Source organism: Eurytemora carolleeae, unplaced genomic scaffold, assembly GCF_000591075.1.
Source record: "Eurytemora carolleeae unplaced genomic scaffold, Eaff_2.0 scaffold1070, whole genome shotgun sequence".
In the NCBI taxonomy this organism is placed as follows: Eukaryota; Metazoa; Arthropoda; class Copepoda; order Calanoida; family Temoridae; genus Eurytemora; species Eurytemora carolleeae.
Genome location: NW_019396960.1, coordinates 23874 through 38668, shown reverse-complemented (window position 1 = coordinate 38668; position 14795 = coordinate 23874). Strand labels below are relative to the sequence as shown.

At 31.3% G+C, this 14795-nt stretch overlaps 1 protein-coding gene across 1 annotated transcript; it reads right to left on the bottom strand.

Moving 5' to 3' along the window:
• Positions 1 to 1393: 1393 nt before the first annotated feature.
• On the bottom strand, positions 1394 to 13632 carry LOC111710525 (uncharacterized). The gene is made up of 12 exons (XM_023484626.1): positions 13533 to 13632; positions 13352 to 13405; positions 12560 to 12654; positions 11860 to 11971; positions 9182 to 9212; positions 8456 to 8522; positions 6409 to 6464; positions 5372 to 5408; positions 5252 to 5305; positions 3960 to 4022; positions 3410 to 3536; positions 1394 to 2154 (listed from the first exon to the last, which is right to left on the bottom strand). The coding sequence occupies exons 2-12, from the start codon at positions 13353 to 13355 to the stop codon at positions 2087 to 2089; spliced, it is 714 nt and encodes a 237-aa protein (XP_023340394.1). The 5' UTR covers positions 13356 to 13405; positions 13533 to 13632; the 3' UTR covers positions 1394 to 2086.
• Positions 13633 to 14795: the final 1163 nt, after the last annotated feature.

Below are 14795 nucleotides of genomic sequence, written 5' to 3'. Positions count from 1 at the left end.
TGGATATTTATTTTATTTTTCATATCATATATAATGTAATGAAGGAGTGTCTAACTGCAGGGTTAGGGACGAAAACACTCTGATTGATAATGTACATAAAATCATGTGTTCTTCATGCTAAAACAAAACCTAAATTATTTGGTTTGAGTCGAGTACAACACAAATACTAAACTCAGGCCAGATTTTTTAATTGTCAGTTTGCTGAAGATTGAATGCGAAGTTAATGAAGCCACTTAAGGATTGATATTAGAAAAGCGATTGCTTAAAGTTAGCATTTGTATCGATTTACTTTGTTTATGAAAAATTCTTGAATTTAAAAGATTATTAGGGAGGGCTCGGATTAAAAGAGCGGGGATTCAGGAAGAAAAGAATATTTTTTAAATAAACGTTTTCAACATTTTGCTAGGTGTGAATCTCCCAACTGTCCTGCATTCCCCCCCCCCCTCCCTCCTCTCTCTTTGTTTATCTTGATATAAAATATATTGATGCGCAAATGAAAACAAAACCATCAGAAATGGTTTTCTCCAAAGGATTCCAGATTTTCTTATTAGTTTCTAGATTATCTCCGCATGGGTTTATAAGGTTATGAATAGAATAGAAGAACATAAATAATCTTATTCTCCGGGTCTATGGTTTAGACCAGTATGGTCTCTAGGTCTATAGACCACCAGACTCGGAGAAGATTTATTCTAAGTGAATAAAAAGAAAATTTACATTTGGCTCAACCTTTAGTCTGGTTTGCAGATTGAGATTGAGCCTGGTTTGGACCAGGTTTGAACTAGTTTTGTGCCGGGGTTTTAATCATCTTTTTTATAAGAATATTATTTAACATTGATCCAGGTCCAGACCATTTAAAAACAGCTGTGTACAGATAAAGTTTGATTTAGGTTTAAACAAGGTTAATTTGAAGTCAAACATTAAAGAAACAGAACGTATAGAAACCGCTAGGTAGGGAGAATATTTTTATATTTTAGAGAAATTAAACTTTTTTGTAAAACATTGTAGCTTATTATTATCAATATCATTATTTTTATTTAACATATCCTAGACACTATACAGCTAACTAGATTAATGTGTACATTTGTACTGCTCTCTCTGTTTATTATGTACTGACATCATAAATGAATGCTTACACCCTTAAATAAAATTGTGTGTTATTATTTTTTGTTACTATCTTATGAAAATGATATCTTCACTCTACAGCTTATTTTTACAAAAAAAAAAAAATTTCTCAAAAACATAAAAAAAGTTCTTTGGTAATGCTAATATGATTAAATAAAATTCCGTGTTACCATTTAAATAAAAGGATTTTATGAAAATTATATCTACTTCACACTGATTATTTAATTTCTCAAAAATATAAAAAATGTTCTCCCGGAAAATACGCTTTGTTGCTATACGTAGCGGTTTCTATACGTTGGATTTCTAAAATGTTTGCCTCCGTTAATTTAGGGTTTAAACAAATTTTGGTTGAGGAAAGGTTTCCAAAACAAGTTTGAATTTGGTTCGGACCATTTGTAAACCAAGTTTGCACCAGGTTTAAACCATGCAGGCATGGGATTAAGTTTGATTCATGTTTGGAGTTGGACCATGTTTGGACCATGTTTGGACCATGTTTGGAATAAGTTTGGACCATGTTTGGAATAAGTTTGGTTCCTGTTTGGACCATGTTAAGATCGATCATGATTTAACCATATTTGAACCAGGTTTAATCTTGGATTTTCCCAGCTGTTTGAAACATGTTTGGATGTTAAGTTTTTGGCCAGGATCTGAATATTCAGTTATGATCATTGTTATCAGATAATTTAACATGAAAAAGAGATTAAACTATAAATATCACGGGAGATTAAACTAGGAATTTCAACAGGGAAATACGTCGGACAAATGCAAAATATATTAATTGAAGATAAGGCAAAGGAGCAGAGTAAATCTGTTCTGAACAGACTAAATATCTAGGTTTGATCTTGATCTTAGCCTTGATCTTGATCTTGATCTTGATCTTTATCTTGGTCTTGATTTAGATCTTGATCTTGTCTTGATTTAGATCTTGGTCTTGGTCTTTAGGGAAGAGCTCCGAGGTTCTGATTCAATCAGTCTCTTCATCTTCAGGCTCCTCGTCAATAAACTCGGATCCAAAGAAGCAACAGCAAAGATCTAAACAGGGAAATGCTCAAAAGTATCTTTTATAAGGTTTCGAGAGCTAATAACATCCTTGTGATTCTCGTTCATTCTCAAAACCCTTTCATAAGAATTTCCATAAAACACCAAAGTCCGAAGAGTAAGCTCTCGATCTGGAAGTTTCAAAATGGAAACAAATACGACTTGGTTTGTCCTATCTAATATCTATGTAATCTGTAGAAACAATATAAGAACAAAGTTATAAAATTGAACTGTCAAATACAAGAAATTCGAGGATTTTGCCCTGGCTGTATTTTACTTACATTTTGCCAAAATTGTAAAAAAAAAAAAAAAAGAAGGCATTACTTATCTTAACCCATAGCAGAGAATGGATCTATGATGAATTAGATCTATGTTACCTAATGGAGTAAGTGAGAATCTAAGATGAATAAGATCTATATGCTACTTAATGAAGTAAGTGAGAACCTAAGATGAATAAGATCTATGTTATCTAATGGAGTAAGTGAGGATCTAAGATGAATAAGGTCTATGTTACCTAATGGAATAAGTGAGGATCTAAGATGAATAAGGTGTATGTTACCTAATGGAGTAAGTGAGGATCTAAGATGAATAAGATCTATGTTACATAATGGAGTAAGTGAGGATCTAAGATGAATAAGATCTATATGTTACCTAATGGAGTAAGTGAGGATCTAAGATGAATAAGATCTATGTTACATAATGGAGTAAGTGAGGATCTAAGATGAATAAGATCTATATGTTACATAACGGAGTAAGTGAGGATCTAAGATGAATAAGATCTTTATGTTACCTAATGGAGTAAGTGAGAACCTAAGATGAATAAGATCTAAGTTACCTAATGGAGTAAGTGAGGATCTAAGATGAATAAGATCTATATGTTACCTAAGGGAGTAAGTGAGAATCTAAGATGAATTATATCTATGTTACCTAATGAAGTAAGTGAGGATCTATGATGAATTAGATCTATGTTACCTAATGAAGTAAGTGAGAATCTAAGATCAATAAGATCTATGTTACCTAACGGAGTAAGTGAGGATCTAAGATGAATTATATCTATGTTACCTAAGGGAGTAAGTGAGGATCTAAGATGAATAAGATCTATGTTACCTAATGGAGTAAGTGAGGATCTAAGATGAATAAGATCTATATAAATTTAAAATTCAGTGATGGTGATGGACCAAACCTCTGTAGAGTAAAAAAGTAGATGTTAGTTCCACATTTATTGAAAATATATTTCTATCTATGTTACCTAACGGAGTAAGTGAGGATCTAAGATGAATAAGATCTATGGCTGCTGTACATATTGTGATAAAGGCAATATCGGTATTAGGTCCAACTTCAAGGCTGTACATTTGGTTCTCCGTGCTCCGCTGTACCTGTACAGAAACAATGTTGTACACTGTACAGTTTATTTTTACAAATTAAAATTGTTTTAAAAGTTTAGTTCAGGGCGGCGTAATTCAAGAAAAGTAATTGAGTCTTTGTCACAAACTCTGATTTTCTAATTCCAATATCTTAGCAACCCAATGTCGTTGACCCTAGATATTTCAAACCATAAATTTATCTAAGCTTGAAATATCATGTGTTAACCCCATCAGGTTGCAAAGATATTGAAATTAGAACATTTGAGTTTGTGACAAAGATCCTAAAAAACGCTCGAATTCTTTGTGAGGATTAAGTTTGTGTTTAAATGTATGAAAGTGTCTCTTCCATGTCACAATTTTTCCAGTTGAGTTGGTTATATCACGTCAGAAAGATGAAAAAGTGCAATTTCTTCTTGGTCTTTTCATTTTACAAACCTGAGCAATCTTTTTATCAGCCATTTTGAAATAGAACTGATGAGACCCTATGTCTCCCACAACCTGATTTTTATAAAATCAAAATTTAAAAAAAAGTTTTTAATGTTTTATTTATTTTTGTCAATCGAAGAAGGGTTTGAATACTGTAAAATTAATGGTTTTAATGTGATAGTTCCCCTGTCTGTTTTTATATAATTCCTTATAAGTTTTTTGCATTATTTATAAAAAAAATGCCGCTAAGACAATTTAGCGGATTTCTCGTATTAACCGACGAATTATATCAATATACTTGTCAGCTACTTAGAAAAACAATGTTATTGATATATCATACTTTTTTATCCTAATCGACAAAGAAACTACCTTGTAGGTATTAAATTCACACACAAAAATTCGACTCGGTTTTGGATCCAAATAAACCAACGAACCAGCGCCCGGACAAGGCGAATATGTATAACTGCTGTACATTTCAGAATGAATGAAATATTATTTTAGATTTTCATTTGTATAATTTCAAATAGACTTACTAATAAGCCTTTTTTGGGGTTCATGCCAAGCCATTTATATTCCAAAATTCTACTATAAAATATTTTAGTTTAGTGTACATATAAAAGAAATGCATGGTTGGTTTGTTGATATTTTAGTTTAGTGCATATATATATTGTATGTATATATATATAAGAAATGTGGTTGGTGTGCTGATATTTTGCTTAAATTTGAATAAAAACTGATGTATTGTGTCCGCATAATCTAACATATCTTGCTACCACTAGAAAACTAAAAGAAACAGAAACAAAAATTAATCCAATAAAGATTTTACAATATTTTAGACGGAGGGTTGAAGTTGCGGGGCGGAGGGGGGGGGGAATATTTTGAAAATTTGTATCTTTTATATTTCAACACTATTACATAGTCCTCAACAAAATTTACTTGAAAAAGAGCAATCTTAACTCAATAAAGGATTGCAGTTGAGGGGGGGTAGTCCTATATTTGAAAAATTTTATAAAAAATTTATAAACAAATTTCCGAATTCTCATTTTTTAATTTTTTTACCGAAAAAAAATTAGAACAATACTTAATATAATAATTTCGAGTCAGAATTAGAATGTTGTATTAGGGTAATTTTTACGATTTACGGCTTGTTGGCTGCAATACTACTTCCTTTTTTTAATTGGATATTTTATATAGTCCAGAATTCGGAGAATTTTCTCTTTTTCGGGATCCTTAGAAATATTTATGCTAATTCTAAACACTTTTTTAAGCATAAAAACTTTAAATTTATTTGATTTTTTTCCCTTGATATTTGGATTTCGTCTTGAGCATTCTGTTTCTTCTAAAGGAAGAGGATCCTAAATAATAAATAAAATTTTACAAATTTTACTTTAAAAAAAACTTTTTGCTTTTTAAATAATTACCTGGTGAATGTAAATAAACACTTTGCTGTTTTTCCCTCTAAAAATAGATTGTTATAATTTAAAAATAAATTGTTATAATTTTTTTTTTTATTTGAGGTGATCATAATTTAATTGTGTTGAGCTTATTTTTCTTACGCCTTGGTTTCAAAATATACTTTTGGGCCAAAACTGTTTAATCTAAGAAATATATTTAATTTCGAGTTCTTTAATTTGATAATTAGTCTATTTAAGTTTTTATCTGATCTAAATCTGACAGAATTTTAATTTAAGAACAATAAAAGGAAATATGTAACCAACAAGGACATTTTTAAATGGCTAATAATAATAATAAGATAATGATTTGTAAATTAATTGTTTTTTATGATATTGATAATAACTAGATGATAAATTAAACTAATTAATTAATACGATAATGATTTGTTAATTAATTACTTAAAATAATATATTTTAATGGATTAAAATATAAATCACAAATTTATGATAATTATATGATAGATTTGATAAACAATTACAATATTGATTATTGGATATATATATATATATATGTTATAAATGATAATAAATAGGATTTCATATAGATTTAAATATTAATAAAATTATATCATGACTTTAATCCTGATAAAAAATTGATAGTATTTCAAAGGAATTGAGTCTTTGCCACAAATTCAGTTTTTGTAACACCTACATCTCTGTAACCTTATGATGTAAACCTTTGATATTTCAAACTTACATTATTTGATCTAATATCATTCATAGTTTAAAATATTAAAGGTCTACGACATTGGGTTGCAAGTATTGAAATTAGAAAATCAGAGTTTTTTACAAAAACTCAATTCCTTTAGGATAATTAGCTTCCTAGACCAACAAGTAGATGATAGATTCAGAGCTTGTTTGCCTAATTAATGATAATTATCTGATTAGTTATTTGTATAATTATGGTTAATAATATATTTAGTTTTCTATAAATTGTTTTAATTATTTGTATTCGTCTAGATATCTGAACCCACCCAACCTGTATTGGTTGTGTGGATACCTACCTATAATGATGAACTAGAGTTGCAACAACGTCTCCGGAGGAGTCTCCCAATTTTATCTAAATTAAAAAGCTAGATAATAATGTAACCTTTTCACGATAGGAACCAGGAGAATTAATGGAACCAGGAGAATTAAGGGAACCAGGAGAATTAAGGAAACCAATAGAATTAATTGAACTAGGAGAATTAAGGGAACCAGGAGAATTACGGGAACCAGGAGAATTAAAAGAACTGAAACACCTAGGGTCCTTAGGGAACCAGGAAAACCGGGTAACCAGGGAACCCCACGGAAACACAGAAGAACCAAGGGCACAAAAAGAACCAGGGAAACTAGGGAAGGAAACAAGGGAAACCAGGGAAGGAAACCAATGATTGAAACCAGGGAAACAAAGGAGAAACGAAGAGGCGACGAGAAATGAAGAAAGGAGGAAAACCCAACTGTAAAGTAAGAATCCTGGATTTGGTTTTTCACCGCTTTATTCTATTCCTTGGTTTAATTCAAGGCCAATGCGGAAAATCTAGTTAATTAATTAGATAAATAGAGATAGATAGATAAATATATAAAATTAGATAGTTAGATATACACAGAAATAGATAGATGAATATCAAAAAATAGATAGATATAAAGATATTGATATTTAGATACATACGGAAACTTAATAGATTTATAGATAGACAGATAAATAGATAGATAGATAGATAGATAGATAGATAGATAGATAGATAGATAGATAGATAGAGAGATAGATAGATAGATAGATAGATAGATAGATAGATAGATAGATACTGAAAACTGAAAACTGAAAACTGAAAACTGAAAACTAAAAACTGAAAACTGAAAACTACGCAAAAAATATTTTCATTATCAAACTCAGAAATTTATTTATCTAGGATTCTGTATTTTAAGTTCACTGACACCGCACGCACTACCTCTTATTCCCCTCCCCCCAACAAAAACTAAAAAAAATGTCAGGCATCATGTTTAAACGTTTTAAATGTTTCCATGGTTAAATGTTTAAGAATTGAGTCGTTGCCACAAACTCAAACTTCGCTAATCCCTTAATCTTCACAACCTGATATTGTAAACCTTGGTTATTTTAAACTAATTTAACAGAATGCATAGTTTGAAAAATCTGAGGCTTTGGGTCAGAAAATCAGGTTTAGATTCCTAAATGATATTCTGAAAAATTTATGAAGTAGTTAAACTAGATGTATTTGGTTAAACTACTTCTTCTGTAGTTTGGTCTAGCAATCTTATTGGTTGAAATAAACCTTGGCACGATTCCCGACCTACTATTGGTTCTTGAGGCACTGAGCTTGTCTCCGAGAGATGACACAAATTACAAGTTGACACTAGATTTTTAAATATTTGTTTGTCATTTTAGATCTTTTTAAAGGTAAACCCCTAAGCTGCAGGTTTGTATGATTATAAATATTATGAAAATTTAAAAATGATTTATGTGAGGAAATTTGAAAATAGTTTCTTTAAAGAAAATCCGGTGCTATATTCGAAATAGTCTTCTAGAGTGTATTATGTGATGAAGTATGGTTTAAATTATAGCTGCGGCGGTCAAGTTTATTGATTTAATAAAAAGGTATATTTCTACAATCTAATTTGATTTAGATACAGGGTGTCCCAATAAACATGGGAATTCAGTGACGAATTCGATATCGTCTTTTTAAATAATTCTTTGATTTAGTATAGTGATACCTACTGAGAAAGCTGTAATCTGTAACAGTTTCGTCTGCTATGTTCACATTTTGTTTGTTTATGTTTTCACTGCATAAGGCTGTACTTAGTAAAAAAAGAAAATTGCAGTACACAAACAGAGTAAACTTGTCCGTCTTCACTGTTCATCTAGAGAAGACATTATAGACACATCTTTACAGTTTTTTACCCTTTTCATAAAATAAACTCTGGCAGACATAATAATATCATGGCTTTTGAAATTAGGTATTACCATGCTAATTCATAACAAAGACGATATCCAATTCGTCACTGAATTCCCATGTTTTTTGGGACACCCTGTATTATTCATTATTTACTCACCCAAGCTGTAGTTTCTAAACATCTGATTTTGTTTTCTACAGTTGCAAGAACATTCCCAGCATCATCACTGTACTCAGTACAGGTATTCAACAACAGAAACAGGAGGAGGGGGGGGGGAGTGGTGGTGTGTAAGTTACACGAGGACTAAGAGGACCAGAAGGACGCAGAGGACCAGGAGGACGAACAGGACCAGAAGGACGAACAGGACCAGGAGGGGGTAGGTGAAGGAACAGGAGGACTAAGAGGACTAGGAGGACGAAGAGGACCAGGAGGGGGTTGATGAAGGACCAGGAGGGGGTAGGTGAAGGAACAGGAGAACTCAGAGGACCAGGATCGAGGACTAAGAGGACCCGGATCTAGGACTAGGAGGACCAGGAGGACTAAGAGGAAAAGGAGGGGGTTTGTGGAGGAACAGAAGAAAGAGGACCAAGAGGACCAAGACGCAGAAAACGACTAAGAGGGGGGGGGCTAAGAAAGTACGGAAAAAGTAGAAAAATCGAGTAAGATATTGAAATTAGAGAATATATAACAAGGAAGTAGATTTAACAAATCAAAGAAAACGACTAATGAAAACGAGGTCGGAAATTGGGGGAGAGCACTTGCACCCCCTCCCCATCCCTACAATAACTTGTAGCTTTAAAGAAACAAAAGATAAGAAAGTAGAAAGAAGAAGAATGAAGAAAATAATAATAAATAAATATTCAAATATTTAGAAAACTGTATTTCCTGAACTCCAGGCAACAGGATAGAAAACTTCCTAAACATTTAAAAAGTTAGTTTTCTCCGGAAATAAATAAATAGTGTGAACACTTTTTTATTTATATCTTCTTTATGTTCAGAGGGAAATAATAAATAAATATTTTTAAATATAAAAGGATTTATTTTTAACTACTCCAATTCAGAAAATTGATTTAAATAATAATTTTTGAAAGAAAAAAAAAACATTCATTCATTTATTCTTGATTAGAGCTAAAGAAAGTGGATTGTATCTTTATACGAGTAAAAGAAAGGAAGTGGATTGTATCTATATATTGAGTAAAATATAATAGAAGGTGATTGTATCTATATATTGAGTAAAAGATAAAGGAAGTGGATTGTATCTATATATTGAGTAAAAGAAAAAGGAAGTGAATTGTATCTATATATTGAGTAAAAGAAAAGGAAGTGGATTGTATCTATATAGTGAGTAAAAGAAAAGGAAGTGGATTGCATTTATATATTGAGTAAAAGATAAAGGAAGTGGATTGTATCTATATATTAAGTAAAAGAAAAGGAAGTGGATTGTATCTATATATTAAGTAAAAGAAAAGGAAGTGGATTGTATTTATATATTGAGTAAAAGAAAAGGAAGTGGATTGTATTTATATATTAAGTAAAAGAAAAAAGAAGTGGATTGTATCTTTATATTGAGTAAAAGAAAAAAGGAAGTGGAATGTATCTTTATATTGAGTAAAAGATAAAAGAAGTGGATTGTATCTTTATATTGAGTAGAAGGAAAAAGAAGTGGATTGTATCTATATATTGAGTAAAAGAAAAGGAAGTGGATTGTATCTATATATTGAGTAAAACAAAAGAAAGTGGATTGTATTCATTTATTGAGTAAAAGATAAAGGAAGTGGATTGTATCTATATATTGAGTAAAAGAAAAGGAAGTGGATTTGAGAAAAGTTGCAGCAACTGTCAAAGAACCGAAACAGTTTATAAGAAATGAAACAAAAACGTAAAAAGTTTTGACAAGTTTTGGACAAATTTCAAGTTGGTAAACAGCCGCAGTATGGAAGCATGATAATAATAATAGAAATATGGAATACATTTTATAATTATACAAAAACAAAATAAAAATATGTAATATTTACAACAAAAAATCAATAATTTCATGAAGAAAGCTGATTAAATAATAAACGTTACGTTTTAATGGACTGTAGTTATTATTTCACTTCACCCTTCATTTCAAAAAAAGCAAAAATGATAAAGATCGTTTTTCTGGAAAAGCGTTGAATTCTGAAATTCTTTAGAAGGAGGGTCAGTTGAAATTACGTTCACAACTTCTTTATTCCATAGAAAACTTATTTTATTAGAAAGCCAATATTACATGATTCCATTTATCAAATTAAATCATATATTAACTGCAGTAATAATAAATCATAACAGTTATTAACAAAACTTTAGTACATTAAAAATATATAAAACTACTGCAGCAGGAGAGCTTTAATAGCTTAGAACTATTTCACAAAGCTCTCCTGTGATCTCTAATATACAGGGTGTCCCAATAAACATGGGAATTTAGTGACGAATTCGATATCGTCTTTTTAAATAATTCTTTGATTTAGTATAGTGATACCTACTGAGAAAGCTGTAATCTGTTAGAGTTCGTCTGCTATGTTCACATTTTGTTTGTTTATGTTTTGACTGCATATGGTTGAACTTAGTAAAACAAGAAAATTACAGTATTCAAACAGAGTAAACTTGTCCGTCTTCACTGTTCATCTTGCGGAGACGTTATAGACACATCTTTACAGTCTTTTACCCTTTCCTTAAAATAAACTCTAGCAGACATTATAATATTATGGCTTTTGAAATTAGGCATTACAATGCTAATTCATAACAAAAACGATATCCAATTCGTCACTGAATTCCCATGTTTTTTGGGACACCCTGTAACAATATTTTTTTGAAGAAGGTATTTATTATTAAACAACCCTTTAAAGTACTGAATAAATCTATTAAACATTTATCGGATCTCTTTAAAACAAATTGAAAGAAAATTATAAAAACTTTTCTTTTTATTGATATCATTCTTAACATTGATGATTTCTTTCATTGTGCTATGGAAAGAATGGAAACCTCTAAAAATGGAAATGCCCCTAAAAAAGGACTCATAAAACTAATTTAATGTCGTCCTCACTCAACTTAAAATTAAAAAGACTATATTCTAATGACATTCACAGCTATGGCCGCAGCGCTCGGTCCCTGGCCTGTCCTAGCCGCAGCGCACGGACGCCTAGCCCGTCCAAGCCGCAGCGCTCGGCCACCTCCGTAGCCTGCGGCGCAACCTAACCTATCCTGAATCAATGCTATAAATAAATGAGAAAAGACGACATTAAATTAGTTTTATGAGTCCGACTTTTGAGGCATTTCCGTGGTGAGACGTTTCCTCGGTGAGGCGTTTTCATATGTTATCCATATGCTATGGAAACTCCTCGCCACGGAAACGTCTCACAACGGAAATATAATCAGGCTGAGAGAGTCACTTAATACTACGTCTGCAGTCAACATAACTATTTTCTATATGCTAGCTTTAGTTGTGTTGTGGTGTATTTTGGAGATCAAATTTGGTAAATATCATTATTGTTAATCGATTATATCACTCATGGTTAATCAGGTCTTTAAATAAAATATGTCACCTGTTTTTCTGAAGACATAGAACCCTCTAGTGTCCACTATATTGCTCTCTACAGAGAGAATAGAGTTGGGTTTTAACTTTAAAACTGTTTTTTTACTCACAGTGTAACTTTCCTAAACAGGAATTCACTTTTTATTAAAATGCAAAAAAAAAGCTTTATTCAATTTTAGAATTTGGAATTTTATGTAACTGGAAGTTAAAATGTTTTGGTTATAAAACTAAGTTTTTACGACAATTAGGATTTTACAACAATTTAAATGAAAAAAACTGCAATTTAAACAAAAACACTATTTCCTACATTGCGTTAACATCGCTAGCTCTAAATACAGGCATGAATGGCTACCCTGAGACTAGTTCTAAATACAAGGATGAATGGTTACCCTATATTCAGGGATGAATGGCTACCCTGAGACTAGTTCTAAATACATGGATGAATGGTTACCCTGAGACTAGTTCCAAATACAAAGATGAATGGTTACCCTGAGACTAGTTCTAAATACAAGGATAAATGGTTACCCTGGGACTAGTTCTAAACACAGGGATGGATATTTATCCTGAGACTAGCTCTAAATACAGGGATGAATAGTTACCCTGAGACTAGTTCTAAATACAGGGATGAATGGTTACCCTGAGACTAGTTCTAAATACAGGGATGAATGGTTACCCTGAGACTAGTTCTAAATACAAGGATGAATGGTTACCCTGAGACTAGTTCTAAATACAGGGATGATGGAGAGAGGGTTCTCCTCTGCAGATCCCAGGACCGGAACCTTGTCGGGTTTGGAATTACTTGCTCCTGAAATAAAGATTTTAAAATAATAAAAAAACAGTGTTCTATTTAAATTAACTCAGAAGGGAAAATATTTCGGAGAAGGGAATGAAATATACAATTTTAGGATGCATACATATTTTCTTATAAATATTCACTAAGATTTCAATGAGATCTTGAAATTTCCTTTAAATCAGATTAGATTTTCATTAGATTGGATTGAAATTTCTTTGAGAACGATTGAAATTTTCATTAGATTGGATTGAAATTTCTTTGAGAACGATTGAAATTTTCATTAGATCGGATTGAAATTTTCATTAAATCGGATTGAAATTTTTGTTAGATCGGATTGAAATTTTCATTAGATCGGATTGAAATTTTTGTTCGATCGGATTGAAATTTTCGTTCGATCGGATTGAAATTTTCGTTCGATCGGATTGAAATTTTCGTTCGATCGGATTGAAATATTCGTTAGATTGGATTGAAATTTTCGTTAGATCAGACAAAAATTTCATTTGGATCGGATTGAATTTTTATTAGATCGAAATTAAACTGCTAACTCGACACTCAGGAGTGGAAAAGGAAAATATGATTTCAAATATTCATTTGATATCCGAAATAATTATATAGATATTGAAAAATATTATTTGGATTCTCAAAGCTGGCTGGGGGGTTGGATAATCATCAAATAAAAAGATAATTAAATGATATAACATCTCCTCACCCATCTCCTGCCATGAAAGTGTAGACTAGGATTAGAAGGTTCCACCATATCCACCTTCAAGAACAAACTTTTATAAATATAAATATTTTTCAGTTCACAGGTTTATTTGAAATCTTCAAGAAAATATATTATTATAAGGATCGCCCTGTAATATTTGGTTTACTTAATCCAATTGATTCACCTTTAAACTTATTCAACTAGAATCCCGTCTTTAAATTCTTGATTTTTGAAACTATTTCTTTAAAATAGAGGTTCAAGATTAATCAGCCATTTTTCATTTTTAATCTGAAAAAAAAATATTTTGATAAAAAAAATGATGATTTTTAGGTTTAAGTTACCCTAGGGGATGCCCGATTTACAACGTTAAACCCTTTAAAATATCGTATGAGTAAAATTAAGTAAAATTGATAAACAACTCTTGTTCCTATATCAAAACCAGATTGTTTTCTTAAAACAACTAACATGTGTGGTTGCCACACAAGAATTGGTTGCGAAGCGTCAGTATTAATGGTCTACATGAGTACATGAAGACCAGATGCTCCCTTGAGTAATTAATAAATAAGTTGGATACGATCAATATCGACGGATATACAGATATCCTACTTGACATGCAATCATATAACTAGAAATATCAAACTTATTCTTTATATTCAGTTTCAGGGGTTTATATAATCACTGATCCTTATAAAATAGGGTTATTTTTTACAACAAAGAGAAAAACACAATTCTTTTCAACAGAATTAGAAATATAAACCTGCCATTTATTTGGATTATTTAGGATTTTTACTTCTTGTTTACAAACACAAACACTTTTCTATTTGATATTTGAAGCAAGAAAAGTTATTTTTAAAATTCAATGCACAAACTATTAGTCATGAAACACTCCACCTTGGAAATAACACATACAATAAGAATCAGATTGCTGTCACGTCGATCTAATGTAAATTCCACGTTAGATAGAAATCTTTTCTGCTTTCAATCATAATTTGTCTCTTCTCATACCTGTGCGCAAGGTACTAATGGAAGGAAAGTTAATTGCGGTTGCGTATATACTCTGCATACATAGTCAAACCATTTCTTTCTGGACGGAATTTGTAAACAAAAATAGATGCAACAGTGATCCGAGGAGGATAAAAGCATTTAATTTTGATAATTTTGAAAATTCAAATAATAATTTCCCATGACCAGAATATTTCATACATTATTTTTGTGAAAGTGGATTCCATGTCAGGCTGTGACATCCGTCTTGTGTTTACTTTTCCGCCCAAAGACAGTACACTGCAGAACAATAAATGCGTTCACCTCTGAAATAACTTTCCTTGCATTACATCCTTGCCTGTGGGTAAAATAAAAGTAGAGGAGCCACACCGAACTAACCAGAGAGAGAAGCATTTGGTTTCTTTTATTTGAAATCAAACGTGTTCTCGTCTATTACTCAACAATC